At 44.7% G+C, this 27584-nt stretch overlaps 1 protein-coding gene across 1 annotated transcript in view; it reads left to right on the top strand.

Annotated features, from left to right (window-relative positions):
* Positions 1 to 27584, top strand: part of ME1 (malic enzyme 1) — a 400967-nt gene that overhangs the window by 52448 nt on the left and 320935 nt on the right. Inside the window, exon 2 of the mRNA XM_073675637.1 lies at positions 23354 to 23487. Within this exon, the coding sequence (XP_073531738.1) occupies positions 23354 to 23487 (134 nt within the window). The remainder of the gene's footprint in view (positions 1 to 23353; positions 23488 to 27584) is intronic.

Below are 27584 nucleotides of genomic sequence, written 5' to 3'. Positions count from 1 at the left end.
AAAATATACAGTTATATGAAAAAGTTTGGACACCCCTATTAATCTTAAGCTTAATGCTTTATAAAAATTGGTGTTTTTGCAACAGCTATTTCAGTTTGATATATGTAATAGCTGTTGGACACAGTAATGTTTCTGCCTTGAAATGAGGTTTATTGTACAAACAGAAAATGTGCAATCTGCATTCAAACAAAATTTGACAGGTGCATAAGTATGGGCACCTCACCAGAAAAGTGACATTAATATTTAGTAGATCCTCCTTTTGCAAAAATAACAGCCTCTTGTCGCTTCCTGTAGCTTTTAATGATTTCCTGGATCCTGGATGAAGGTATTTTTGACCATTCCGCTTTACAAAGCAATTCCAGTTCAGTTAAGTTTGATCGTCGCCGAGCATGGACAGCCCTCTTCAAATGATCCCACAGATGTTCCATGATATTCAGGTCTGGGGACTGGGATGGCCTCAGCCGACTCTGTTTGTGGCGTGCTTGCAGAAACGGCTTCTTTCGCATCACTCTCCCATACAGCTTCTCCTTGTGCAAAGTGCGTTGTATAGTTGACCGATGCACAGTGACACCATCTGCAGCAAGTTGATGCTGCAGCTCTCTGGAGGTGGTCTGAGGATTGTCCTTGACTGATCTCACCATTCTTCTTCTCTGCCTTTCTGATGTTTTTCTTGGCCTGCCACTTCTGGCCTTAACAAGAACTGTCCCTGTGTTCTTCCATTTCCTTACTATGTTCCTCACAGTGGAAAATGACAGGTTAAAGCTCTGAGACAGATTTTTGTATCCTTCCCCTGAACAACTATGTTGAATAATCTTTGTTTTCAGATCATTTGACAGTTGTTTTGAGGAGCCCATGATGCCACTCTTCAGAGGAGATTCAAACAGGAGAACAACTTGTAAGTGGCAACTTTAAGTAGCTTTTCTCATGATTGCATACACCTGGCTATGAAGTTCAAAGCTCAATGAGGTTACAAAACCAAAAAAAGTGCTTTAGTAAGTCAGTAAAAAGTAGGTAGGAGTATTTAAAACAAGAAAATGATAAGGGTGCCCATACTTATGGACCTGTCAAATTTTGTTTGAATGCAGATTGCACATTTTCTGTTAGTACAATAAACCTCATTTCAAGGCAGAAACATTACTGTGTCCAACAGTTATTACATATATCAAACTGAAATAGCTGTTGCAAAAACACCAATTTTTATAAAACATTAAGCTTAAGATTAATAGGGGTGCCCAAACTTTTTCATATAACTGTATCTCCCATAAATATCAGATCTATGTAAAGCCCAATATTCATCACAGATCACTGGCTCCACAGTGTCTGATATAATTCCTCCGAACAGAGGAAGTCCCTGTATTTTGCCATCTCTGAGTATATCAATCCTAGACTTGTTGGCTGGTTCTCAGCAGATCCCCTGTTGTAATTACCTGTTCACAGAAGGAGGTCCTACTTTAATGGAGGTTGAAGTGTCAGCTCTTTCGCAATTCACCAGTTATAATCAATCCCATATGTTCAATGTGAGGGTGATATGTCCCCTCTCTGGAGATGTTTTTTAGATTTTACAATTTTTCTCTATGACAATTACTTTTTCCAAGGACAGGCCATCAATATCACATTCTTTGAAAACCCCTTTAATGTGCCAGATCTAACTGGCATATTATTCTGCTCTAGTTTACAATTAACATATTTATTTTAGTGCACTGTTCTTATTGAAGCTGTGATGGGGCTTGATGCCTTTTGAACTAATTTATTTATCTATTGATGCTCTGGGGTGCACAATGTGCTCTTTGCTATTTTAATAAAATATATTTTCAGCTATGCAAGAGTTGTATTTTGGCCAGCAGTTTTCTCCTGGGTAAATAAGTATCAATTACTGTAATATAGAAGAATAGGTAACTTGTTTTCCAGACTGAATAGAATAGTATTTGAAACTTTGCTTCTCTGTTCCCTGAATAGTTGAAGCAAAGTTCATGATCAAATATAATGTATAGAAATTTATAGCGTTTTATAAAAATCATATTCTATAACTACCCATATCTTAACACAGCAAATAAAATTATAACTATGTAGCATGTAGAGAGAGATGAATTACCATATCTGCCACCCATTCTTCTAATTTATATAGATGAATAAGGCAAACTTCATCCCTCTTCTCTCATGTGGCACACAGTTCCTAGCTTGACTGACTAATGAACAGGTGCTCACTAGTGGTGAGCGAGCACTAAAATGCTCGGGTACTCGTTGCTTGGGTCGAGCAAATTGGAATACTCAGGTGCTTGACCCGAGCAACGAGCCCAATGTAAGTCTATGGGAAAGTCGAGCATTTTTCAGGCGGCTCCCCCCGGCGGTCTGCAAAGGGCCTAAAAATTACCCAAATCGATGGGAACAGTGCTCAAATGACATGGGGACAGCATGGGGAAGACCCCTGGAAGCATCTCTGACTCCCAGGTCACTGCTGTCAACAACGTGGTCAGAGTATTACTCCTCTTTTACGGACTCACAATAAAACATACAAAAACGAAACCAAAATGGATTTTGCTGGGAAATATGTTAAGAAACATCCTTTCCAGGGTAATGACTTGTATATAAGGCAAAATAAATAACCAAAAACAAAAATACTCCTCCACACCTTGGGTTATGTTCACACGTAGCGTTTTTGATGCATTTTTGCATTGCTTTCAACAAAGACAAATGCATTCACCAGGAAATGTCATTTTAACATTTTACAACCTTATCTGGCCATGTGGTGTGTGACACATCATCAGACACATGCATATGACTCGCCCAGGGGGGATATGGGGGAAACTCGGTACCCGGGCCTTGACCTCCTTGGGATGTCACGGCAGTCGGCTCCCGGGCCCATACTCTGGGGTCACTCTTTAAAAGGGGGTTTGTTAACAGTTTGTCTCGTGAAGCCACCTGTGGTTCCTGGTAATGGGTACCGGCGCTGCTGCAGACCTCCGGGGGTGATGGGATGGCAGCTGGGATGTTTCTGCTCCCCATAGGCGGAGCGGGCCCCCGGGGCAGTGTTGATGGAAGGGATGTAGGTGAGAGATGGCCTGGTCAGGTCAGGGGGAATTACGGACAGGCACACAGGGGATTCGCTTCAGTACCTTTACTGGTGTAGACGGCAGGTACGGTCCAGGGTACTTCATAGGAAGGGTGCACTTCTGGACTCTCCCCAGTGAGCAGGTATAAAAGTGTGCCCATCATAAGTGATCCTTGGTGCATGCGAAGATGCCTCCCACCATGCACCTGTCGTTGCAGACTTGCAACAATCACTGTCCACGTCCTTGTCCCAGTGCATCGTTCAGTTGTCCCTACCCCATTCCTTGAGATGCAAGCGCAAGTATGCAGGCAGCCCAGTTTTTTAGAGGGAATCCTCAACCGCAAGTTCTTCGAGGACAACCAAACCATGTCACCCACAGTAAACAAAACCTCTTTACGTTTCCTGTCAAAATACTTCTTGGACTTCTTGTTAGCCTCTTGCAGGTTACAACGTACATTAGTCAAAACTCTCTCCAAATCACCGGAAAAATTCTCCTCCTCCGGCACCGCCGACCCCAATTTGGAGAACGAACCAAAAGATGGATGTCTCCCAGTGCAACAAAAAAAAGGAGAACACCCAGCAGAGGAGGATGTATGATTGTTAAGAGCAAATTCTGCGAGAGGCAGAAACTCAGACCACACCTCTTGATTGTCCGCAACAAAACAACGCAAAAACTGTTCAACATCCTGGTTCTTTCTTTCAGTCTGTCCATTAGACTCAGGATGATAACCAGACGAAAATGACAAACTCCCAACCTGTCACAAAAAGCACGCCAAAAGCGGGCCACAACCTGAGGTCCTCTATCAGAAACAATATCCGTGGGAACGCCATGGAGTTTGACAATCTCTTTAACAAACACCTTAGCGAGTGTCTTGGTGCAGGGCAACTTAATGAATGGAACCAAATGACACATCTTACTAAAACGGTCTACAACCACCCAGATGACAGTAAAACCCTCAGACACAGGAAGATCAGTAATAAAATCCATAGAGAGATGCATCCAATGCGCACTAGGGACCTCCAGAGGGCAAAGCAACCCCGCAGCAGGAGTATGTGAAGCCTTTGACCTAGCACACACAGTACACTGACGCACCCACTTGATGACTTCCTTCTGCCATCCAGGCCACCAAAAACTGAGACTGATAAGTCTCTTAGTCTCCGAAATTCCTGGATGACCTGCCAACCGAGACTCATGACACTCCATAAACAAATCTCTCCTAAAGGCTCTAGGCACGAACAACCTCCCATGGGGAGTGTTAGATGGAGCATCATCTTGAGCATTCAGAATCCCATTCTCCAAATCGGAGTCCAATGCCGCCACCACAACTCCTTTCTGCAAAATGCTCTTCTCCTCCTCGGCACCGACCGTAGGAGAGAAGCTGCGAGATAAAGCATCGACTTTAACATGATTAGTACCAGGGATATAGGTAACAGAAAAATGAAACCGAGATAAAAAAAGAGCCCACCTAGCTTGACGGGCATTCAAGCGCTTGGCAGCATCCAGATAGATCGAATTCTTATGATCTGTGAAAACCTGAATAGGAAATCTAGCGCCTTCCAAAAAATGACGCCAGTGTTCAAACGCAAGTTTAATAGCCAGCAACTCCTGATTTCCAACATCATAATTTAGTTTGGTTTCCGAAATTTTTTTCGAAAAGACGGCACAAGGATGTACTTCACCCTTGTTCTCCTGAGACAAAACTGCTCCGACCCCCACTGATGAAGCATCGACCTCGACCAAAAAAGGTTTGGTCTCATCAGGCTGTGTAAGGATAGAGGCAGAACTGAACCTCTCTTTGAGATACTCAAACACTTCAATGGCTTCAGTAGTCCACTGGGCCGTATTCGCACCTTTCCTGGTGAGATCGGTTAGAGGTTTAACAATTACAGAAAAATTCTTAATGAATTTCCTGTAATAATTGGCAAAACCCAAAAACCTCTGCATAGATTTCAAACCAATAGGCCTAGGCCATTCCTGCACAGCCTGAACCTTCACAGGGTCCATCTCAAAGCCCTCGCTGGAGACAATGTAGCCCAAAAAACAAATTTTCTGCACAGCGAACTCACATTTCTCCAGCTTAGCAAAGAGTGAATTATCACTCAATAACTGCAAAACTTCACGTACACTCTGCCAATGGGACTCTAAATCTGGTGAATAAATCAAAATGTCATCGAAATACACAACCACATTCTTACCAATCAAAGGTCTCAGGATGTCATTAATAAGGTTCTGAAAAAATGCAGGTGCATTGGTGAGACCGAAGGGCATCACCAGATTCTCAAAATGACCTACCGGAGTGTTAAAAGCAGTTTTCCATTCATCACCCTCCTTCACACGTAACAAATTGTATGCCCCTCGGAGATCAATTTTTGAGAACCACTTGGCTCCCACTAACTGGTTAAACAAGTCAGGAATTAACGGCAATGGGTAGGAATTGCGTACGGTAATCTTATTAATTTCATGAAAATCCAGACATGGGCGTAAACCGCCGTCCTTTTTTTAACAAAGAAGAATCCGATTGCCACAGGTGACTTAGAAGGTTTAATATGACCAGCAGCCAGGCTAGTCTCTATGTACTCCTCCAAGGCCTTTCTTTCAGGGATAGTAAGATTAAACAAGTGACTTTTGGGAAGAGTAGCACCTGGAACAAACTCAATGGCGCAGTCATAATACCTATGAGGAGGTAAAACTTGCGACTCCTCCGAAAAAACCCTCCAAAAATCTTGAATAGGTACTTGTAATTCCCGTTTTTCCACAGCCGCAATGCGACCATTACAATATTTATCATAGCACTTCGGACTCCAAGACTTAATCACATTAGTAGACCAGTCCAACAAAGGATTGTGCAGTTTTAACCAAGGCAATCCTAGAACAACTGGAGAGGGCAAATTATCCAAAACAGCCAAGTCCAAAATTTCTTGGTGAACTCCATTGATAGTGAGAGGAAATGCAACAGTCTTGTGAGTAATACAGTTCAAATGAGTGTTATCAATTGCAACCACAGAAATAGGAGATGACAAAGGTTTGGATTTCAATTAAAGTTTTTCCAAAAACCCTTTATCAATCACATTAAGTGTTAAACCACAATCCACAAATACCTGAAATTCAATCAATTCTCCCTGCAGAGTAGTACACCCAGAAAGGAACACTCCTGCAGAGCGTAAACAAGCTATACGGGTGTAACTGACCTTTTTTTTTTCTTTACTTAAACGACGCTCACAATACTTAATCAAATGATCAGCTTTACCACAATAAAGACATAAACCTTCGGCGAATCTCCAATCTCTTTCCTGAGAGCGGAGTGACATCGCCCCAAGCTCCATTGGTTCTCCGCTGTTAGAGCAGATTTTCTGGAAACTAGGACCTGAAGTTACAGGAGTTTTTACATCATTGACCCTGGACCTTATTCTCCTGTCCACACGAACAGCTAACTGCATAGCTTCTTGCAGAGTCTCAGGTGCAGGGAATGCAATTAGCAAATCCTTAACCCTTTCACTCAGACCAGCAAGAAATAAACTTTTCAGCGCCGAATCATTCCACTTAACTTCTGAAGCCCATCTCCTGAAGTGTGTGCAATAAATTTCAACATCATCTGACCCCTGATTCAAACGTCTAAGTTCTGATTCAGCAGATGAGATTCGATCAGGATCGTCATATAATAGCCCCATAGCAGAAAAAAATTCCTCAACAGAACTTAAACACAGATCATTAGGTTGGAGAGAAAAGGCCCAACCCTGTGGTTCTTTGCGCAAAAGTGACATAATAAAACCAATGCGCTGTGATTCATTCCCAGAGGACCTCGGTCTCAAATGAAAATATAACAAACAAGCATTTTTAAAGGAAGAAAAATCTTGCTGTTTACCATAAAAATTATCAGACAGTCCTACCTTCGGTTCCACAAAATGCACTCCAGGACAGCTACTCACGTGTTGCTGAAGCTCGGCCACCTCCAGAGACAATCCCTGCTGGCGTTGAGCCAATTCCTGGACGGAAACCATATTGATCCCCGAATTTCTTTCCTTTTAGTTTTTTTTTTTTTGGGCTGGACTTACTGTTATGATCTGCAACGTAAACTAAGGAAAGAATGGGAAAAGCTGTCCGTACAGTAAGACTAAGCTGAATCCCTACAATGTAGCGGGCAGCCTTTTCCTTGTGAACAGACCCGCCTTCGTCCTCGGCTAGTCTGAGCGGAGACCTATAGAATAAAGGGAGGGGTCCCTAAAAGAGCTAAGGACTGGGACAAAAATGGGACACCTCCTAACAGAAGTTGTTGCAGAGCAAAAAGACAAACTGACAAAAAGTACTAGAGGTCCCAGAGGACCCAGCAAATTAGACAGAGATAGGCACCGAAGCACCTGGCTAGAGAGACAGGCAAATAACACTGAAGTCCAGCAAAGCCAGAAGGGCGGACCTGGAATATATAGGCAGCTGGTCACATGACCGCAAAACACAAGATAGCAAAAGCTAACAGGAGGGTTCTAAGAGAAACGTGGCCTGAACATTACTGCTGGTACTTTTCTGTGGGAATTTACTTGCCTCCTACCAGCCTGGAATATTTCCAGCAAACTATGGTATGACGCCATGGTATTAGCACTGCCCCCAGTACCAGTAGCGAAGCCATCTCCAATTTCCTTCTCAGGAATTTTATTTGGTAGACTGAGTGGCGGCCCAAATACATTTTCTCACAAAGGAGCTGAAGATAGAGTGGCAGCAGGTGCAAGTTTCCAGCCTGTTAGATATTAGAGGGTGAACGGCAGCACATTGGATCAGTGGTTAGCACTGAAGCCTTGCAGCGCTGGGATCCTGGGTTCAAATCCCAGCAAGGACAACATCTGCAAGAACTTTGTATGTTCTCCCCGTGTTTGCGTGTGTTTCCTCCTCAGTAAAAAAGCAGCCATAGAGTGTCCGGGAACTTTCCCACACACTTTTCTTAGCCAGGACTGCTTCTCGGCAGGGTTGGACGGTCCCATCAGAGAATCCTCTGGTATGCCTTGGCTTCTACCTCAGGAGAGTTCATGATAGCACTAACTTTGCAGCTGCTATGGGGCTCTTGAGCGGGTGAGAAAGGTTAGCCCTCAGAATCAAATCCTCTGGTTGGCACAATGTTTTTCAATCTGAAACAGCTTCTCAGTGGGAGTTGTATTTCACCACAGCCATATTCTTTAGCTCGTTGAAAGGACTGGCATGGAGGGAAACCTTATCTACCCCGGCTGTCATTTCTCCATCACCAGGTTCCACCCATTGTCACACACGACCATGCCTGGCTGTATGTTCAGCGGTGAGAACCACAGATCAGGCTGCTGTGTTACAGCTTTCAACAACTCTGCAGCGCTGGGCGGTTTGTCAATTAAGCATGTTATCTTCTGCACAGCCTGTTGCCGCTTGGCCAAGGCAATGCTGCAGTGCTGTCAGCTTGTGACTGATGTGGTCATTTCGGAGATGGAGGAGGATGTGCATGAGCTGAACAATGCGATTACATTGAAGTTAAATTGGTGACGCTGTTTTTTATACTAAAGAAAGATCCTATTGTTTTGTTTTTTTAACGTTATTATTTAAGACAAATGCATTCACCGGGAAATGTCATTTTAACATTTTACAACCTTATCTAGCAATGTGGTGTGTGACACATCATCAGACACATCCTGTTTTATTTATGATGGAGGGACTCTGAAAGTCATAAAGCCTATTTTTATAGGGACATCAGACGGCCCTTACTATTCTTAAAAGGCCAGCCGTCGGCCTTAGCTATTGTTAGAGAGCCATCAGCCGGCTATGCTTTGTTGTTCCCATTATTAACAAGTGGGTCTCCTATACTGTTATTGCGTATCCAGTGACTGCAAGGGCTGCCAAAAATTTGGATGCAACCCAATACCCCTTTGAAGAGACATAGAGAAGGGTCTCATTAAAAAAATGTTCCCATTATAAAGGAGCAAGTCTCCTATAGTGGTAATGCCCATGCTGTGACTGCAAGGGCTGCCAAAATTTGTGAAAACCCCCACTAAGAATTTAAAGACACATAGAGCCGGGCCACAGTAACAAGGTACGACATGTTCCCATTAGAAAGGAGAGGGTATGCTATACAGTTATAGGGTATGCAGTGAGTCCAAAGACTGACCAATTTTAGGAAAAACCCCACTAAGAATTTAAAGACACATAGAGCAGGGCCACAGTAACAAGTACGACATGTTCCCATTAGAAAGGAGAGGGTCTGCTATACATTTATAGGGTATGCAATGAGTCCAACGGCTGACCAATTTTAGGAAAAACCCCACTAAGAATTTAAAGACACACAGAGCAGGGCCACAGTAACAAGATACGACATGTTCCCATTAGAAAGGAGAGGGTCTGCTATACAGTTATAGGGTATGCAGTGAGTCCAATGGCTGACCAATTTTAGGAAAAACCCCACTAAGAATTTAAAGACACACAGAGCAGGGCCACAGTAACGACAAATTCCCATTAAATGGGAGAGAGTCTGCTATACAGTTATAGGGTATGCAGTGAGTCCAAAGGCTGACCAATTTAAGGAAAAACCCCACAAAGAATTTAAAGACACACAAAGCAGAGCCACAGTAACTAGGTACGAAATATTCCCATTAGAAAGGAGAGGGTCTGCTATACAGTTATAGGGTATGCAGTGAGTCCAATGGCTGACCAATTTTAGGAAAAGCCCCACTAAGAATTTAAAGACACACAGAGCAGGGCCACAGTAACGACAACTTCCCATTAAATAGGAGAGAGTCTGCTATACAGTTATAGGGTATGCAGTGAGTCCAATGGCTGACCAATTTTAGGAAAAACCCCACTAAGAATTTAAAGACACACAAAGCAGAGCCACAGTAATAAGGTACGACATATTCCCATTAGAAAGGAGAGGGTCTGCTATACAGTTATAGGATATGCAGTGAGTCCAACGGTTGACCAATTTTAGGAAAAACCCCACTAAGAATTTAAAGACACACAGAGCAGGGCCACAGTAACAAGGCACGACATGTTCCCATTAGAAAGGAGAGAATCTGCTATACAGTGATAGGGTATGCAGTGAGTTCAAAGGCTGACCAATTTTAGGAAAAACCCTACTAAGAATTTAAAAACACATAGAGCAGGGCCACAGTAACAAGGTACGACATATTCCCATTAGAAAGGAGAGGGTCTGCTATACAGTTATAGGGTATGCAGTGAGTCCAACGGTTGACCAATTTTAGGAAAAACCCCACTAAGAATTTAAAGACACACAGAGCAGGGCCACAGTAACAAGATACGACATGTTCCCATTAGAAAGGAGAGGGTCTGCTATACAGTTATAGGGTATGCAGTGAGTCCAATGGCTGACCAATTTTAGGAAAAACCCCACTAAGAATTTAAAGACACACAGAGCAGGGCCACAGTAACGACAAATTCCCATTAAATGGGAGAGAGTCTGCTATACAGTTATAGGATATGCAGTGAGTCCAAAGGCTGACCAATTTAAGGAAAAACCCCACAAAGAATTTAAAGACACACAAAGCAGAGCCACAGTAACTAGGTACGACATATTCCCATTAGAAAGGAGAGGGTCTGCTATACAGTTATAGGGTATGCAGTGAGTCCAATTGCTGACCAATTTTAGGAAAAACCCCACTAAGAATTTAAAGACACACAAAGCAGAGCCACAGTAATAAGGTACGACATATTCCCATTAGAAAGGAGAGGGTCTGCTATACAGTTATAGGATATGCAGTGAGTCCAACGGTTGACCAATTTTAGGAAAAACCCCACTAAGAATTTAAAGACACACAGAGCAGGGCCACAGTAAAAAGGCACGACATGTTCCCATTAGAAAGGAGAGAATCTGCTATACAGTGATAGGGTATGCAGTGAGTTCAAAGGTTGACCAATTTTAGGAAAAACCCTACTAAGAATTTAAAGACACATGGATCAGGGCCATAGTAACAAGGTACGACATATTCCCATTAGAAAGGAGAGGGTCTGCTATACAGTTATAGGGTATGTAGTGAGTCCAACGGCTGACCAATTTTAGGAAAAACCCCACTAAGAATTTAAAGACACACAGAGCAGGGCCACAGTAACAAGGTACAACATGTTCCCATTAGAAAGGAGAGAGTCTGCTATACAGTTATAGGGTATGCAGTGAGTCCAATGGCTGACCAATTTTAGGAAAAACCCCACTAAGAATTTAAAGACACACAGAGCAGGGCCACAGTAACTAGGTACGACATATTCCCATTAGAAAGGAGAGGGTCTGCTATACAGTTATAGGGTATGCAGTGAGTCCAATGGCTGACCAATTTTAGGAAAAGCCCCGCTAAGAATTTAAAGACACACAGAGCAGGGCCACAGTAACGACAACTTCCCATTAAATAGGAGAGAGTCTGCTATACAGTTATAGGGTATGCAGTGAGTCCAATGGCTGACCAATTTTAGGAAAAACCCCACTAAGAATTTAAAGACACACAAAGCAGAGCCACAGTAATAAGGTACGACATATTCCCATTAGAAAGGAGAGGGTCTGCTATACAGTTATAGGATATGCAGTGAGTCCAACGGTTGACCAATTTTAGGAAAAACCCCACTAAGAATTTAAAGACACACAGAGCAGGGCCACAGTAAAAAGGCACGACATGTTCCCATTAGAAAGGAGAGAATCTGCTATACAGTGATAGGGTATGCAGTGAGTTCAAAGGCTGACCAATTTTAGGAAAAACCCTACTAAGAATTTAAAGACACATGGATCAGGGCCATAGTAACAAGGTACGACATATTCCCATTAGAAAGGAGAGGGTCTGCTATACAGTTATAGGGTATGTAGTGAGTCCAACGGCTGACCAATTTTAGGAAAAACCCCACTAAGAATTTAAAGACACACAGAGCAGGGCAACAGTAACAAGGTACGACATGTTCCCATTAGAAAGGAGAGAGTCTGCTATACAGTTATAGGGTATGCAGTGAGTCCAATGGCTGACCAATTTTAGGAAAAACCCCACTAAGAATTTAAAGACACACAGAGCAGGGCCACAGTAACTAGGTACGACATATTCCCATTAGAAAGGAGAGGGTCTGCTATACAGTTATAGGGTATGCAGTGAGTCCAATGGCTGACCAATTTTAGGAAAAGCCCCACTAAGAATTTAAAGACACACAGAGCAGGGCCACAGTAACGACAACTTCCCATTAAATAGGAGAGAGTCTGCTATACAGTTATAGGGTATGCAGTGAGTCCAATGGCTGACCAATTTTAGGAAAAACCCCACTAAGAATTTAAAGACACACAAAGCAGAGCCACAGTAATAAGGTACGACATATTCCCATTAGAAAGGAGAGGGTCTGCTATACAGTTATAGGATATGCAGTGAGTCCAACGGTTGACCAATTTTAGGAAAAACCCCACTAAGAATTTAAAGACACACAGAGCAGGGCCACAGTAACAAGGCACGACATGTTCCCATTAGAAAGGAGAGAATCTGCTATACAGTGATAGGGTATGCAGTGAGTTCAAAGGCTGACCAATTTTAGGAAAAACCCTACTAAGAATTTAAAGACACATGGATCAGGGCAATAGTAACAAGGTACGACATATTCCCATTAGAAAGGAGAGGGTCTGCTATACAGTTATAGGGTATGTAGTGAGTCCAACGGCTGACCAATTTTAGGAAAAACCCCACTAAGAATTTAAAGACACACAGAGCAGGGCAACAGTAACAAGGTACGACATGTTCCCATTAGAAAGGAGAGAGTCTGCTATACAGTTATAGGGTATGCAGTGAGTCCAATGGCTGACCAATTTTAGGAAAAACCCCACTAAGAATTTAAAGACACACAGAGCAGGGCCACAGTAACAAGTACAACATGTTCCCATTAGAAAGGAGAGAGTCTGCTGTACAGTTATAGGGTATGCAGTGAGTCCAACGGCTGAAGAATTTTAGGAAAAACCTCACTAAGAATTTAAAGACACATAGAGCAGGGCCACAGTAACGACAAATTCCCATTAGAAAGGAGAGAGTCTCCCATAGTGTTGGCCTATTCAGTGAATGCAAGGGCTGCCAAAAATTTGGAGGCACTTCAATGACCCTTGGAAGAGACGTGGAGGAGGGCCTCATAAAAAAATGTTCCCATTGGAAAGGAGCGGGCCTCCTGTACTTGTAATGCCCATGCACTAAGTGTATGGGCTGACAAATATTTACCACTGGGGGGTATACATGAACATACTGTATAAAAAATTTTTTTACGGGCATCATAAACACCCTTTAAAAAAATTATGTGGGTATTGCATCATGGACCACAGTCACCCTGGTGATATGGTGGTGGAGGATGAGGAGAAGGAGGAGGACAAGAGCAAATAGCCAAAATCAGGAAGCGTATACCCATGTGTGGGTGTGAAAAGGTGCATGGGAATACACCTCCCAAGAAAAGATACTGGATTTGAGTTTATGTTACGCTGCTATCATTCGTTGGTGTTGAGAAGTCTCGCCCAATCCAGCCCTTGTTCATTTTTATAAGAGTCAGCCTGTCAGCATTTTCAGTTGACAGGCGTATGCGCTTATCAGTTATAATTCCACCAGCGGCACTAAAAACCCGCTGTGATAAAACGCTGGCGGCAGGGCCGGCCAGGACCTCCAAGGTATAGAGAGCCAGTTCATTCCACGTATCCAGCTTGGATACCCAATAATTATAAGGCACAGCGGAATCACGGAGGATGTGGTACGGTCGGCAAGGTACTCCCTCTGCATCTTCCGAAACTTTGCACTCCTTGTGAGAGTACCTCGCGCCTCAGGGCTTGTGCGATGGGAGGGTCTGAGAAAACTGTCCCAGAACTTTGACAGTGTTCCCCTGCCTCTGCTGGATTGAAGTTGTGTCTTTCTCGCCTCTACTCCTTGGTTGTCCAACGAAGTGTGTCCTCTGCCACCAGAGTTTTCAGATGGGAATTTTTTTAATAGTTCCGCAGCAAGGGCCTTCTGGTTCTGCCCCATTTTTGTTCACCTGTCCGCCTCAGGAATAAAAGATATAAAGTTTTCCTTGTAGCGTGGGTCTAGAAGTGTCACCAACCAATAATGACTGTCACCCAAAATTTTGAGAACGCGAGGGTCATGGGAAAGGCAGCGTAACATAAACTCAGCCATGCGTGCCAGACTACTAACAGGCAAGACTTCCGTATCCTCATCAAGAGGATGACTGACCATGCTCTCCTCCTCCTCCTCCTCTCTGTCCTCTGGCCATCCACGCTGAACAGACGGTATGACAGCTGTGCAGGTAGTACCGTCTATAATGCATGAAACTAGCTCGTCCTTCCTCCTCCTCCTCTTCCTCATTGTCTCCCAATCCACGTTGGGATGAGATGAAGCTTGGCTGTGTGTAATCACCCTGTATGGTTCCTTGCTCCATCTCATCATGCTCCGCCTGCAATGCATCCTCTTTGATTGTGAGCAGAGAGCGTTTCAGAAGACAGAGAAGCGGGATGGTGACGCAAATTATGGTGTCATCGCCGCTCACCATCTTGGTGGAGTCCTCAAAGTTTTGGAGGATGGTACATATGTCTGACATCCTTGTCCACTCCTGAGGTCTTATGTGTGGAGTCTGAACTGAATACCGACGGCCTTGTTGATGCTGGTACTCAACAGCTGCCCTCTTCTGCTCACAAATCCTTCCCAACATCTGCAGTGTAGAGTTCCAACACGTGGGGACATCACACACCAGTCAGTGAGCCGGAAGCTGCAAACGCTGCTGAAACACTGCAAGGGCGGTGGAAGCTGTAGCTGACTTTCTAAAATGGGCACACAGGTATCATAGAATCATAGAATGGTAGAGTTGGAAGGGACCTCCTGGGTCATCTGGTCCAACCCCCTTCTCAAAGCAGGATTCACTAAATCATCTCAGACAGATGTCTGTCCAGCCTCTTTTTGAAGACGTCCATTGAAGGGGAACTCACCACCTCTCGTGGCAGCCTGTACCACTCATTGATCACCCTCACTGTCAAAAAGTTTTTTCTAATATCTAATCTGTGTCTCCTCCCATTTAGTTTCATCCCATTGCTTCTAGTCTTTCCTTGTGCAAATGAGAATAAAGATGATCCTTCTACAATGTGACAGCCCTTGACATATTTGTAGACAGCTATTAAGTCTCCTCTCAGTCTTCTTTTTTGCAAGCTAAACATTCCCAAATCCTGCAACCGTTCCTCATAGGACATGGTTTGCAGACCAGTAACCATTCTGGTCGCTCTTCTCTGAACTTGCTCCAGTTTGTCTATGTCTTTTTTAAAATGTGGTGCCCAAAACTGTACACAGTATTCCAGATGAGGTCTGACCAAAGAGGAGTAAAGTCCGATAATGACTTCACGTGATCTAGACTGTATGCTTCTGTTAATACATCCCAGAATTGTATTTGCCTTTTTTGCTGCTGCATCACACTGTTGACTCATGTTCAGTCTATGATCTATTAGTATACCTAAGTCTTTTTCACATGTACTGTTGCTTAGCTCTATTCCTCCCATTCTGTATATGCTTTTTTCATTTTTATTGCCCAGATGTAGTACTTTGCATTTTTCCCTGTTAAAAACCATTCTGTTGGTTGCTGCCCACTGCTCCAGTTTATTTAGGTCTTTTTGAATCCGCTCTCTCTCTTCTCTAGTATTAGCTATCCCTCCTAGCTTTGTGTCATCAGCAAATTTAATCAGTTTACCCTCAATTCCTTCATCTAAATCATTGATAAAGATGTTGAACAATACAGGTCCCAGGACGGAGCCCTGTGGTACCCCACTTGAGACATTCATCCAGCTAGATGTGAAGCCATTTACAACTACCCTTTGAGTCCGATCACTAAGCCAGTTATGAATCCACCTAACAGTTGCCTGGTCCATTGCATACTTGGTCATTTTTTCAATAAGGATGGTGTGAGATACTTTGTGAAATGCTTTGCTGAAGTCAAGATATACTATATCTACAGCATTTCCCTGATCCACCCAGTCAGTGATTCTGTCATAGAAGGAAATTAAGTTAGTCTGACATGACTTGTTAGTTACAAACCCATGCTGACTCTGGTTAATCACTTCATTCTTATCCATGTACTTACATACATGTTGTTTAATAATTTGTTCAAAGATCTTTCCTGGTATAGAAGTCAGACTCACCGGCCTATAGTTCCCTGGGTCCACCTTCTTCCCCTTTTTGAAGATAGGAACAACATTTGCTCTTCTCCAGTCTTCTGGGACTTCTCCTGTTCTCCAAGAATTTTCAAAGATTATGGAGAGTGGTTCTAAAATTTCTTCTACGATCTCCTTCAGTACTCTGGGGTGTAATTCATCTGGACCTGGAGACTTGAACTCATTTATGTTAGCTAAATATTCCCTCACAATCTTTCTGTTTACAGATAACTTGGATTCTTCTATTCCTTTAAAAGGACAGTGAAGATCAGTTGATGATACATTTTCTTTCTGAGAGAAAACAGATGCAAAATAGGAATTAAAAAGTTCGGCCTTCTCAACATCCTCTCTTACCATTTCTCCATTTTCATCCTGTAAAAATCATATAGCATCTTTGACTTTTCTTTTACTTTTGACATACCCCCAAAATCCTTTTTTGTTGCTTTTGACATCTCTTGCAAGCCTTAATTCATTGTCAGCTTTAGCTAACCTGATACGAGCCCTGCAGGATCTGCAGACTGCATTATAATCTTCTTTAGATATGCCTCCCTCTTTCCATTTAATACACATTTCTTTCTTTCTTTTTAGCATGTGTTTAAGTTCTGTGTTCATCCATCCTGGTTTCCTTAAATGCTTCCCATTCTTCCTACTTTTCGGGATTGTTAACGATTGTGCTTTGAGAATCTCATTTTTAAAAATTTCCCATCCTTCCTGGACATTTTTGTCCTTAAGGACATCCAGCCATTGGATCCCTCCTATTCTCTTTCTGAGTCTCTTAAAATCTGCCTTTCTAAAATCTAACCTTGAAATTTGAGTCTTCACATGTCTTCCTCCTCTAGTTATCCAAAATTCTATAATAGCATGATCGCTGCCTCCTAGGGTCCCAGCCACCTTTACCTCCTCAACCATTTCCTCCCTGTTTATAAGGATTAGATCCAAACTAGCAGATCCCCTTGTTTTCTCCCCTACCTTTTGGAAGATAAAGTTGTCAGCAAGAGAGGATAAGAATTTGCTTGACCTGTTAGCTTTACTTGAGAGAGATTCCCAACAAATGTCTGGATAGTTGAAATCTCCCATGACCACTATGTCATATTTTTTTGAGAACTTGGTCATTTGATACATAAAGAGTTCATCCATATCTTCAGCTTGCCCAGGTGGCCTGTAGTAAATGCCTACAATGGTGTCCTTTCCGTTGTTCTCTCCTTGTATTCTTACCCAAACAGTTTCCACAGAACTCCCAGTCTCTGAAGCTTCAATCTCTGTGCAGATATACGCTTTTCTAACATACAATGCGACACCTCCTCCTCGTTTATCAAGTCTGTTTCTTGCAAATAAGTTGTATCCTTTTAGCCTTTTATTCCAATCATGTGTATCGTCCCACCAAGTTTCAGTGATTCCAATGACATCATATTTCTTTTCCTGCATTAGTAGTTCCAATTCTCCTTGTTTGTTGCCCATGCTTTGTGCATTTGTATAAAAACATTTTAGTTTGTGATTGGTTTCTCTTCCTCCCATATTTTTATTATTTAAATTGTTTTGTCTTTGCTCTTCCTTTCCACTTCCAGTAGCAGAGATCTCAATAGTATTTGTCAGCTGTATAGCTTTTTCTGGCCTTTTGCTTCCCTTCCCACATTGTTCTAGTTTAAAGCTCTCCTGATGAGTGTAGCAAGGCGACTTCCAAATACATGTTTTCCAGTCTTCGTAAGGTGCACCCCATCTCTAGCAAGTAGTCCATCGTATAGGTAATTTATTCCGTAATCCAGAAATCCAAATCCTTGTTGACGGCACCATCGACGTAGCCAGTTGTTCACCTGTAGAATCTTATTCCACCTCATTGTTCCATGGCCATCCACTGGGAGGATGGATGAGAAGACCACCTGCGCTCCCAATTCTTTCACTTTCTTGCCTAAGTCTTCAAAGTCACTGCAGATGGTTTCCAGGTCCTTTCTTGTGGTGTTATTTGTCCCCACATGTATTAGCAGGAATGGGTAGTGATCTGTAGGTCTGAAGAGTCTTGATATCCTGTCAGACACATCTTTAATTTTTGCTCCTGGAAGACAGCACATTTCTCTTGAGGTTATGTCTGGTCTGCAGATAGCGGCCTCTGTTCCTCTTAACAGGGAATCCCCCATGACCACCACTCTCCGTTTTTTCTTCACAACATTCATTGGGACACGTGCTTGTGTAATGCGGTGATGGCACACCGGGAGAAATAGTGGCGGCTGGGGACCGAGTACCGAGGGACGGCCGCCGCCATCAGGTTGCGGAATGCTTCTGTCTCCATGAGCCTAAATGGCAACATTTCGAGGGCAAGCAGTCGTGAAATGTGAGAATTTAGTATTGTGGCCTGTGGGGCGTTGACTGCATATTTGCGCTTGCGTTCCAAGGACTGGGGTATGGACAACTGAACTCTGCACTGGGACAAGGACATGGACGTGCTTCCTGATGCTGCTACTTGAGAGTGTGCAACGACACGTGCAGGGCAGGAGCCATCTTCGCATGCACCATGGACAGGGGATTGGCTTGCATGCACAAAAGCGGAAGAAGCAATGGTGCCACCCGCAGACACTGTTCCTGGACCCTGGGGTTTGGCCTACAAAGTCGGGTGCTTTGCTGCCATGTGCCTGATCATGCTGGTGGTGGTCTGGCTGGTCGTTTTGCCACCCCTGCTGATGCTGTCCTGGCAGGTGGTGCAAATTGCCTTTTTGGGGTTATCGGCAGAGTCTTTAAAAAACAACCAGACTCAGGAAGACCTAACAGTTGTACTGGCAACTTCCTCCATGTTGGTGTTACGGGGAACGGTTGCCTGCCTTCTGTTTGCGGCCACCACATTGCTTCTTCCTGCCTGTTGGGGTGCTCTGCCTCCCTCCCCCTGTGTGCTGCTGTCCTCGCTCTGCATGTCCTCCTGCCAGGTTGGGTCAGTTACTATATCATCCACCACCTCGTCTTCCACTTCCACACCCTGGTCCTCCTCCTGACTTTCTGGTCCTCCTCCTGTCTCATCATCGTCCACCTCTTGTGACACTTTCCCACTGTCGCCTTCGTGTGACCGTGGCTGCTCAAATATTTGGGCATCGCTACCCGCGATCTCCTCTTGCCCCGCTTCAAGTGGACCGGGCGAGAGGCCCTAATCTATAAATGGAAAAGTGAACAGCTCTTCAGAGTGTCCAAGTGTGGGATCAGTTGTCTCTGGGTATGTGACATGGTGGGAGGAAAGAGGATCAGGGTGAGGAATATGCGGTCCAGACTCACGGCTACTGAGACTTGACTGTGTGGAAGACAGGCTGGTGGTGATAGGGATATACAGTACAGACCAAAAGTTTGGACACACCTTCTCATTTAAAGATTTTTCTGTATTTTCATGACTATGAAAATTGTACATTCACACTGAAGGCATCAAAACTATGAACTAACACATGTGGAATTATATACTTAACAAAAAAGTGTCAAACAACTGAAAATATGTCATATTCTAGGTTCTTCAAAGTAGCCACCTTTTGCTTTGTTGACTGCTTTGCACACTCTTGGCATTCTCTTGATGAGCTTCAAGAGGTAGCCACCGGAAATGGTCTTCCAACAATCTTGAAGGAGTTCCCAGAGATGCTTAGCACTTGTTGGCCCTTTTGCCTTCACTCTGCAGTCCAGCTCACCCCAAAACATCTCGATTGGGTTCAGGTCTGGTGACTGTGGAGGCCAGGTCATCTGGCGTAGCACCCCATCACTCTCCTTCTTAGTCAAATAGCCCTTACACAGCCTGGAGGTGTGTTTGGGGTCATTGTCCTGTTGAAAAATAAATGATGGTCCAACTAAACGCAAACCAGATGGAATAGCATGCCGCTGCAAGATTCTGTGGTAGCCATGCTGGTTCAGTATGCCTCATATTTGAATAAATCCCCAACAGTGTCACCAGCATAGCACCCGCACACCATCACACCTCCTCCTCCATGCTTCACGGTGGGAACCAGGCATGTAGAGTCCATCCGTTCACCTTTTCTGCGTCGCACAAAGACACGGTGGTTGGAACCAAAGATCTCAAATTTGGACCAAAGCACAGATTTCCACTGGTCTAATGTCCATTCCTTGTGTTCTTTAGCCCAAACAAGTCTCTTCTGCTTGTTGCCTGTCCTTAGCAGTGGTTTCCTAGCAGCTATTTTACCATGAATGCCTGCTGCACAAAGTCTCCTCTTAACAGTTGTTGAAGAGATGTGTCTGCTGCTAGAACTCTGTGTGGCATTGACCTGGTCTCTAATCTGAGCTGCTGTTAACCTGCGATTTCTGAGGCTGGTGACTCGGATAAACTTATCCTTCGAAGCAGAGGTGACTCTTGGTCTTTCTTTCCTGGGGCGGTCTTCATGTGAGCCAGTTTCTTTGTAGCGCTTGATGGTTTTTGCAACTGCACTTGGGGACACTTTCAAAGTTTTCCCAATTTTTCGCACTGACTGATCTTAATTTCTTAAAGTAATGATGGCCACTTGTTTTTCTTTACTTAGCTGCTTTATTCTTGCCATAATACAAATTCTAACAGTCTATTCAGTAAGACTATCAGCTGTATATCCACCAGACTTCTGCACAACACAACTGATGGTCCCAACCCCATTTATAAGGCAAGAAATCCCACTTATTAAACCTGACAGGGCACACCTGTGAAGTGAAAACCATTTCCAGTGATTACCTCTTGAAGCTCATCAAGAGAATGCCAAGAGTGTGCAAAGCAGTCATCAAAGCAAAAGGTGGTTGCTTTGAAGAACCTAGAATATAAGACATATTTTCAGTTGTTTCACACTTTTTTGTTAAGTATATAATATCAAATGTGTTAATTCATAGTTTTGATGCCTTCAGTGTGAATGTACAATTTTCATAGTCATGAAAATACAGAAAAATCTTTAAATGAGAAGGTGTGTCCAAACTTTTGGTCTGTACTGTACATAGCAAAACATTTACATAATCTTAACAAAACGAGTCAGCGACTGGTACAGGAGGAGAGAGGACCCTGCCTGCGAGGGCTCACAGTCTACAAGGGATGGGTGAGGATACAGTAGGTGGGGGTAGAGAAGGTCATGCAGTAATGTGGTAGGGTGGTGGTTACTGCAGGTTGTAGGTTTGTCGAAAAAGTTAGGTCTTCAGATTTCTTTTGAAGGCTTCCATGGTAGGCGAGAGTCTGATATGTTGGGGTAGAGAGTTCCAGAGTAGGGGGGATGCGCGGGAGAAATCTTGTATGCGATTGTGGGAAGAGGAGATAAGAGGGGAGTAGAGAAGGAGCTCTTGTGAGGATCGGAGGTTGCGTGCAGGTAAGTACCGGGAGACTAGATCACAGGTGTATGGAGGAGACAGGTTGTGGATGGCTTTGTATGCCATGGTTAGGGTTTTGAACTTGAGTCTCTGGGCAATGAGGAGCCAGTGAAGGGATTGACAGAGGGGAGAAGCCAGGGAATAGCGGGGGGACAGGTGAATTAGTCGAGCAGCAGAGTTTAGGATAGATTGGAGGGGCGCAAGAGTGTTGGAAGGGAGGCCACAGAGCAGGAGGTTGCAGTAGTCAAGGTGGGAGATGATGAGGGCATGCACTAGTGTTTTTGCAGAGTCTTTACTGAGGAATGCACGGATCCAGGAGATATTTTTAAGTTGGAGTCTGCAGGAAGTGGAAAGGGCTTGAATATGTGGTTTAAAGGAGAGATCAGAGTCCAGAGTTACCCCAAGGCAGCGAGCTTGTGGGACTGGGGAGAGTGAACAGCCATTGACGTTGATGGATAGGTCAGATGGGGGATATGAATGAGAGGGTGGAAAGATGATGAACTCTGTTTTATTCATGTTAAGTTTTAGAAATCTGGCAGAGAAGAAGGATGAGATGGCGGACAGACATTGTGGGATTTTGGTTAGTAGGGAGGAGATATCGGGTCCAGAGAGGTAGATCTGTGTGTCATCAGCATAAAGGTGATACTGAAAGCCGTGAGACTCTATGAGCTGTCCCAGGCCAAAGGTGTAGATGGAGAAGAGCAGAGGTCCTAGACCTGAACCTTGGGGGACACCGACAGATAGGAGGCGAGATGAGGAGGTGGTGCGTGAGTGGGAGACGATGAATGTCCTGTCTGTTAGGTATGAGGAGATCCTAGATAGGGCCAAGTCTGTGATGCCAAGAGATGAGAGAATCTGTAGTAAGAGGGAATGGTCGACTGTGTCGAAGGCAGATGACAGGCCCAGAAGGAGGAGGATGGAGTAGTGTCGCTTGGATTTGGCGGTTAGTAGGTCCTTGGTGACTTTGGTCAGGGCAGTTTCAGTCGAGTGATGCGGTCGGAAGCCAGATTGTAGGCGGTTGAAGAGGGAGCAGGAGGAGAGGTGGGAGGATAGTTCCAGGTGGACATGTTGTTCTAGTAGTTTCTAAATTTGATTGACGTGACATAGGTTTTTGACCATTCATGTAAGTTCAGTGGGGAAATCTACTCTTGTATCTAATGTCATAGAAAGAAAATATGGGCCCTCTTTTTTTACTAATATTTTTCAAATATTTCTTTAATCTGTTATGTGCATATTTATTAATCATTTGTGTTGGAAGTTGAAGCCATTTGTGCCAAGCATATGAGCTTGTTAAAGTGGAGTGAAAATTGTTTAAAATGTCATAAAAAAATTGCTCTACTTCACCCAGATCCTAGCAAAAATAAAAATGCGGATTGATCAAGACTGGTGTAATACACGCCTGCGTTGCACCAGTCTTGCTGGAGTGGAAGGCACCTTTTTGGTCACCTCATTGCTGAGGCCTGTGATTGGCTATAGCAGTCTGGTGGCTGGAATAGGATATCATCAGAGGCACATCTGACCACGCTTCACAGATCCCTGCAGTTGGGTGACTGAAGAACAAAACGCAATGTTTCCAGTCCTGGAACAAACAACCCGAGTGACCTGGGCTTGATCCACAGGGATCAGAGCAGGTGATTATGTTTCAGTTTATTTATTTATTTTTTTTAAAAAAAGCCTTTTCCTGAATTTTTCTTACCTACGTTTAACATACATATGACACAAATGACACCTCTTTTGTCACCTGTAGTTCATAGAGTTTGATGACTGTGATCAATGGGTTACAATGACAACTTTTCGGTATTGTTGCGTGCATTGATTTTTTCTTGCATCATTTTTCTTCAGTAAAGACTTAATTTCTGTTATTTGTTTTTTCCATTTATAGGGCATGGCTTTCTCTCTTGAAGAAAGGTTGCAGCTGGGCATCCATGGACTTTTACCTCCTTGCTTCCTCAGTCAAGATGTGCAGGTTTTAAGAGTGGTGAAAAACTATGAAAGACAGAAATGTGACCTTGACAGGTAAGGACAAGACAATCTTCTTTATACATTTGCCAGTTTGCTTAAAAATTGTCGTTCTTGGCAGCACATCATCCTGTGTAAACTTGCTTGGAACAGAGGGAGCTTTCGAGCGCAGAAAAATCTTAATATTCATCGTTCTGCGAGCGTAGGACATGCAGTCCACCTGTCTAAACAGGCCATTAATAGTCATCGATTTAAACACAAGTAGGTGCCCTAAATATGGTGATGCAGACCCGCCCTAAATCACCATGGATTTATACAGTAGGATGTGAGGAGGAAGACCATTGTTCTTTTATTCAAAGGGACTCTGTCAGCACAGAATGACTGTTCAAGCTAAGTTCTGCCGCTCAGTGCTTCATGGCGGGGCCAATCATATAAAAGCATCTTCATACCTGCTTGTTTTTCCTCAATCTCTATTCCCCCTCTTCTTGATTGACAGCTATGTTTTCATAGGGCCAGAGAAGGGAGGATGGAAAACAAGCCGGTGGGAAGGTGTATATAAATGATTGTCCCTGCCATGGAGCCCCGAGCTCCTGTTCTTCGTTTGAACAGTAATTCTGTGCTGACCCTTTAAGGAGGTTTTCTGGGACTTTGATATTTATGACCATTCCTTCGGAAAGGCCATCAGTATCAGACAGATGGGGTCAAACTCCTGGCTCACCTACCCTGCCAATCAGCCCCTTATTTTTTTTCTAGGCCAAGCTTCATGCAGTCAGTGGCTGGAATGCCTTGTTTCGCTGTTCAGCCTAGATCAATTGACTGAGACTGAGCTGCAGAAAGCTGTAGTTTCCAGGCACAGATACTACAAAGTTTGAGGCACAGCCTCTAGTAAAGAATGAGAGGACGTGGCATGCCTCTACTCCTTCAGGCAACTGATTGTGGGGTCCCAGAAAATCATTTTAGTATAGTTCTCTTCATGAGATTAGGCTGTGTTCACAATGCATATGCTGAATATAACCATTGGATCCTGTTCATTTGAGGGAGGCCATTTAGATACCTTAGATAATGAAATGAACTTCAAGACCATTGAGTTAATTAATGGATGATTTTGGAAGGTCATCATTTCACTCTTTTACATGGAACAATCCTTTGCTAAAGGGCAAGCTGAACTGTGTCCAGGTCACTGCTGTATTAAAAGTTAATGGAGTAAATTGAGGGAAGTAGTGTAATTAAGCTGGGTCAGTGTAACATACCTGGCGGCGTCCTTGCATAGTGGTCCATCTCCCACTGTGCAAGAGCGCGCACTTGATTTCCAGTCCAGACTGCCACTTTGGCTTCTTTCCATACTGTCTGCTTTGCTCTGCTCTGGCTGCTTAGGGCGACTCCCGCTGAACTTCCTGTTTCCTGTAGCTGCTGCAGACACACCCCTAATGCGTCCTCAGCCTATTGCTGTTTGTCACCTGGTATTTAAACCAGTAAACCAGCTCCTCCTTGGAATCCATGCCTGAGCATCTTGTTCTGTCAGTTGGCTTCTTGTCACTGATGTGCCAGGTCCTGTCTATGTTTCCTGCCTTGAGGTATCAGTTCCCGTGTCTGAACTGTGTCCTGTCTGTGTACTCTAGCCAGCTGTCTGTTTGCCTTCCTGGAGGCTGTATTTCCAGGCCTGTCTGAACATGCTCCTTGCCTGTTCGTCTCGCCCTCTGGGGGCCGCATAACCAGACTCGTTCCTGTATTTGTTGCAGTACAGTTCCTGTCTGAACTGTCTCCTAGCTTCCTACCTGTTTTGTCTTTATGTCCGTTTGTTCCCTTTTTCTGCAGTGTCTGAACCAGCACTTGGCTTTACCTAGGCTCGATCCTGCATTTTGTTGCAGTAACTGTTCTTGTCTGAACTGTCTCCTAGCTTCTTACCTGTTTTGTCTTTATGTCCGTTTGCTCCCTTTTTCTGTAGAGTCTGAACCTGCACCTAACTTCTACTCTTTGTCATTGTACTTCCGTTTGTGAGTTGGAGTCCTTTCGCTACTTCTTTGCAAGTACCTTGTGTGTATCTGGTGTGTATCTGGTTCTGCCTTTCTTTTCCAGTCTGTTCCGTGTAAACAGAGCCCTGTCCCCTTTGCTTTATCTTTGTTTACCGCTTCGGCGATTTATCTCTTTCCTGTCTTACTTACTGCTTCGGTGTTTCCTGCCCGCTCAGCCTTGTCCACCGCACTTGCGGTTTTGCTCTGCTCGGCCCTGTCCACCGCGTCTGCGGTTTTGCTCTGCTCGGCCTTGTCCACCGCGTCTGCGGTTTTGCTCTGCTCAGCCTTGTCCACCGCGTCTGCGGATTTGCTCTGCTCAGCCTTGTCTACCCCGTCTGCGGTTTCGCTCTGCTCAGCCTTGTCTACCGCGTCTGCGATTTCGCTCTGCTCAGCCTTGTCTACCGCGTCTGCGGTTTCGCTCTGCTCAGCCTTGTCTACCGCGTCTGCGGTTTCGCTCTGCTCAGCCTTGTCTACCGCGTCTGCCGTTTCGCTCTGCTCAGCCTTGTCTACCGCGTCTGCCGTTTCGCTCTGCTCAGCCTTGTCTACCACGTCTGCCGTTTCACTCTGCTCAGCCTTGTCTACCGCGTCTGCCGTTTCGCTCTGCTCAGCCTTGTCTACCGCGTCTGCCGTTTCGCTCTGCTCAGCCTTGTCTACCCCGTCTGCCGTTTCGCTCTGCTCAGCTTTGTCTAAAGCGTCTGCCGTTTCGCTCTGCTCAGCCTTTTCTACCACGTCTGCAGTTTCGCTCTGCTCAGCCTTGTCTACCGCATCTGCGGTTTCGCTCTGCTTAGCCTTGTCTACCGCGTCTGCAGTTTCGCTCTGCTCAGCTTTGTCTACCGCGTCTGCGGTTTTGCTCTGCTCAGCCTTGTCAACCGCATCTGCGGTTTTGCTCTGCTCGGCCTTGTCCACCGCGTCTGCGGTTTTGCTTTGCTCGGCCTTGTCTACCGCACCTGCTGTTTCGCTTTGCTCTGCTTGATTACCGCATCTGCGGCTCTGAACCCATCTCCCAGTCTGTACTGGACCCTACCCAGCCTGCACTCTAGCCTGCCTGTTCCTGTATTCCCCGGTGTGGGTCAACAGCCGTGTCCGGGGTCTGACCTGGATTGGCACCTGGTCCCTCTGCTCGGTTCCTCCCTGGTGCACTGGCGTCGTATGCCGTCATGCGACCTTGGTCGGATCGGCAGATACTTAGTTACGCCCCTACAGGCACTCTCCAGTTCATGGCACAGTGGAATCACTAATCACGCACACGCCAGTCAGTCCGGGCGTGTGCACTACAGCATGCTCAGGTCATGGTTCCCGTTGAGCCCCACGGCCTTCGCTCTCTGAGACATTTTCCAGCGAATACGTTGATCTAGAAGAAATTTATTTATTTATTTTTTTGCTACTAGCTGAGTTCCAGGCGAATTACGCACCCGTCCAGATGGAGCTTTCTGTACCCGTTCCTGCGGATCCGCCACGGTACTATGGGGATCCAAGACAGAGTCGTGCATTTGTAGAGCAATGCATGCTACACTTCAAGTTCTACCCTCTTTATTTTCCCACCGATCGGGTTAAGGTGGGATTCATGATGTCTTACCTAGCGGGTGATGCCTTGAAATGGATCACCCCCCTATGGGACACACAGGATCCTATCATCCTGGACCTGCAGGCCTTCCTGGTGGCCTTTCTAATGGTCTTCGATGACCCTAACCCGGAAGCCCCTGCTGAAGCTTCACTTTCTAATATCCCGGAGCAGCCCCGATGGGTAATGTGTGTGGGTAGCGCACTAGTCCTCCTGCCCGAAGAGACTACTGCCCACCCAGAATCCATACAGGATGACTACGCTCTCCGGAATACTTCTCCCAACCTCAAGAGGCAGTCCAGACGTGCTAGGCGTAGAGGTAAGCCGTCACGCCAGGGTCTGTCCTCCCAAAGACCTCCTGACCCCAACCTTAAAGTGCCTGCTGAAGCTTCACTTCCCAGTATCCCGGAGCAGCCCCGATGGGTAATGTGCGTGGGTAGCGCACCAGTTCTCCTGCCCGAAGAGACTGCTGCCCACCCAGAATCCACACAGGAGGACTTCCTGCACCCGGTATCTGATACTTCACCCACTTTACTCGGTGAGCCTGACCAAGGGTACTCCGAAGCAGTGATTACCTCCGA

The sequence above is a fragment of the Phyllobates terribilis genome, unplaced genomic scaffold (assembly GCF_046119375.1).
Source record: "Phyllobates terribilis strain yellow unplaced genomic scaffold, ASM4611937v1 Scaffold_3__8_contigs__length_932513732, whole genome shotgun sequence".
Taxonomy (NCBI): Eukaryota; Metazoa; Chordata; class Amphibia; order Anura; family Dendrobatidae; genus Phyllobates; species Phyllobates terribilis.
Note: the sequence above shows the minus strand (reverse complement) of the source record. Positions and strands in the feature narration are given on the sequence as shown.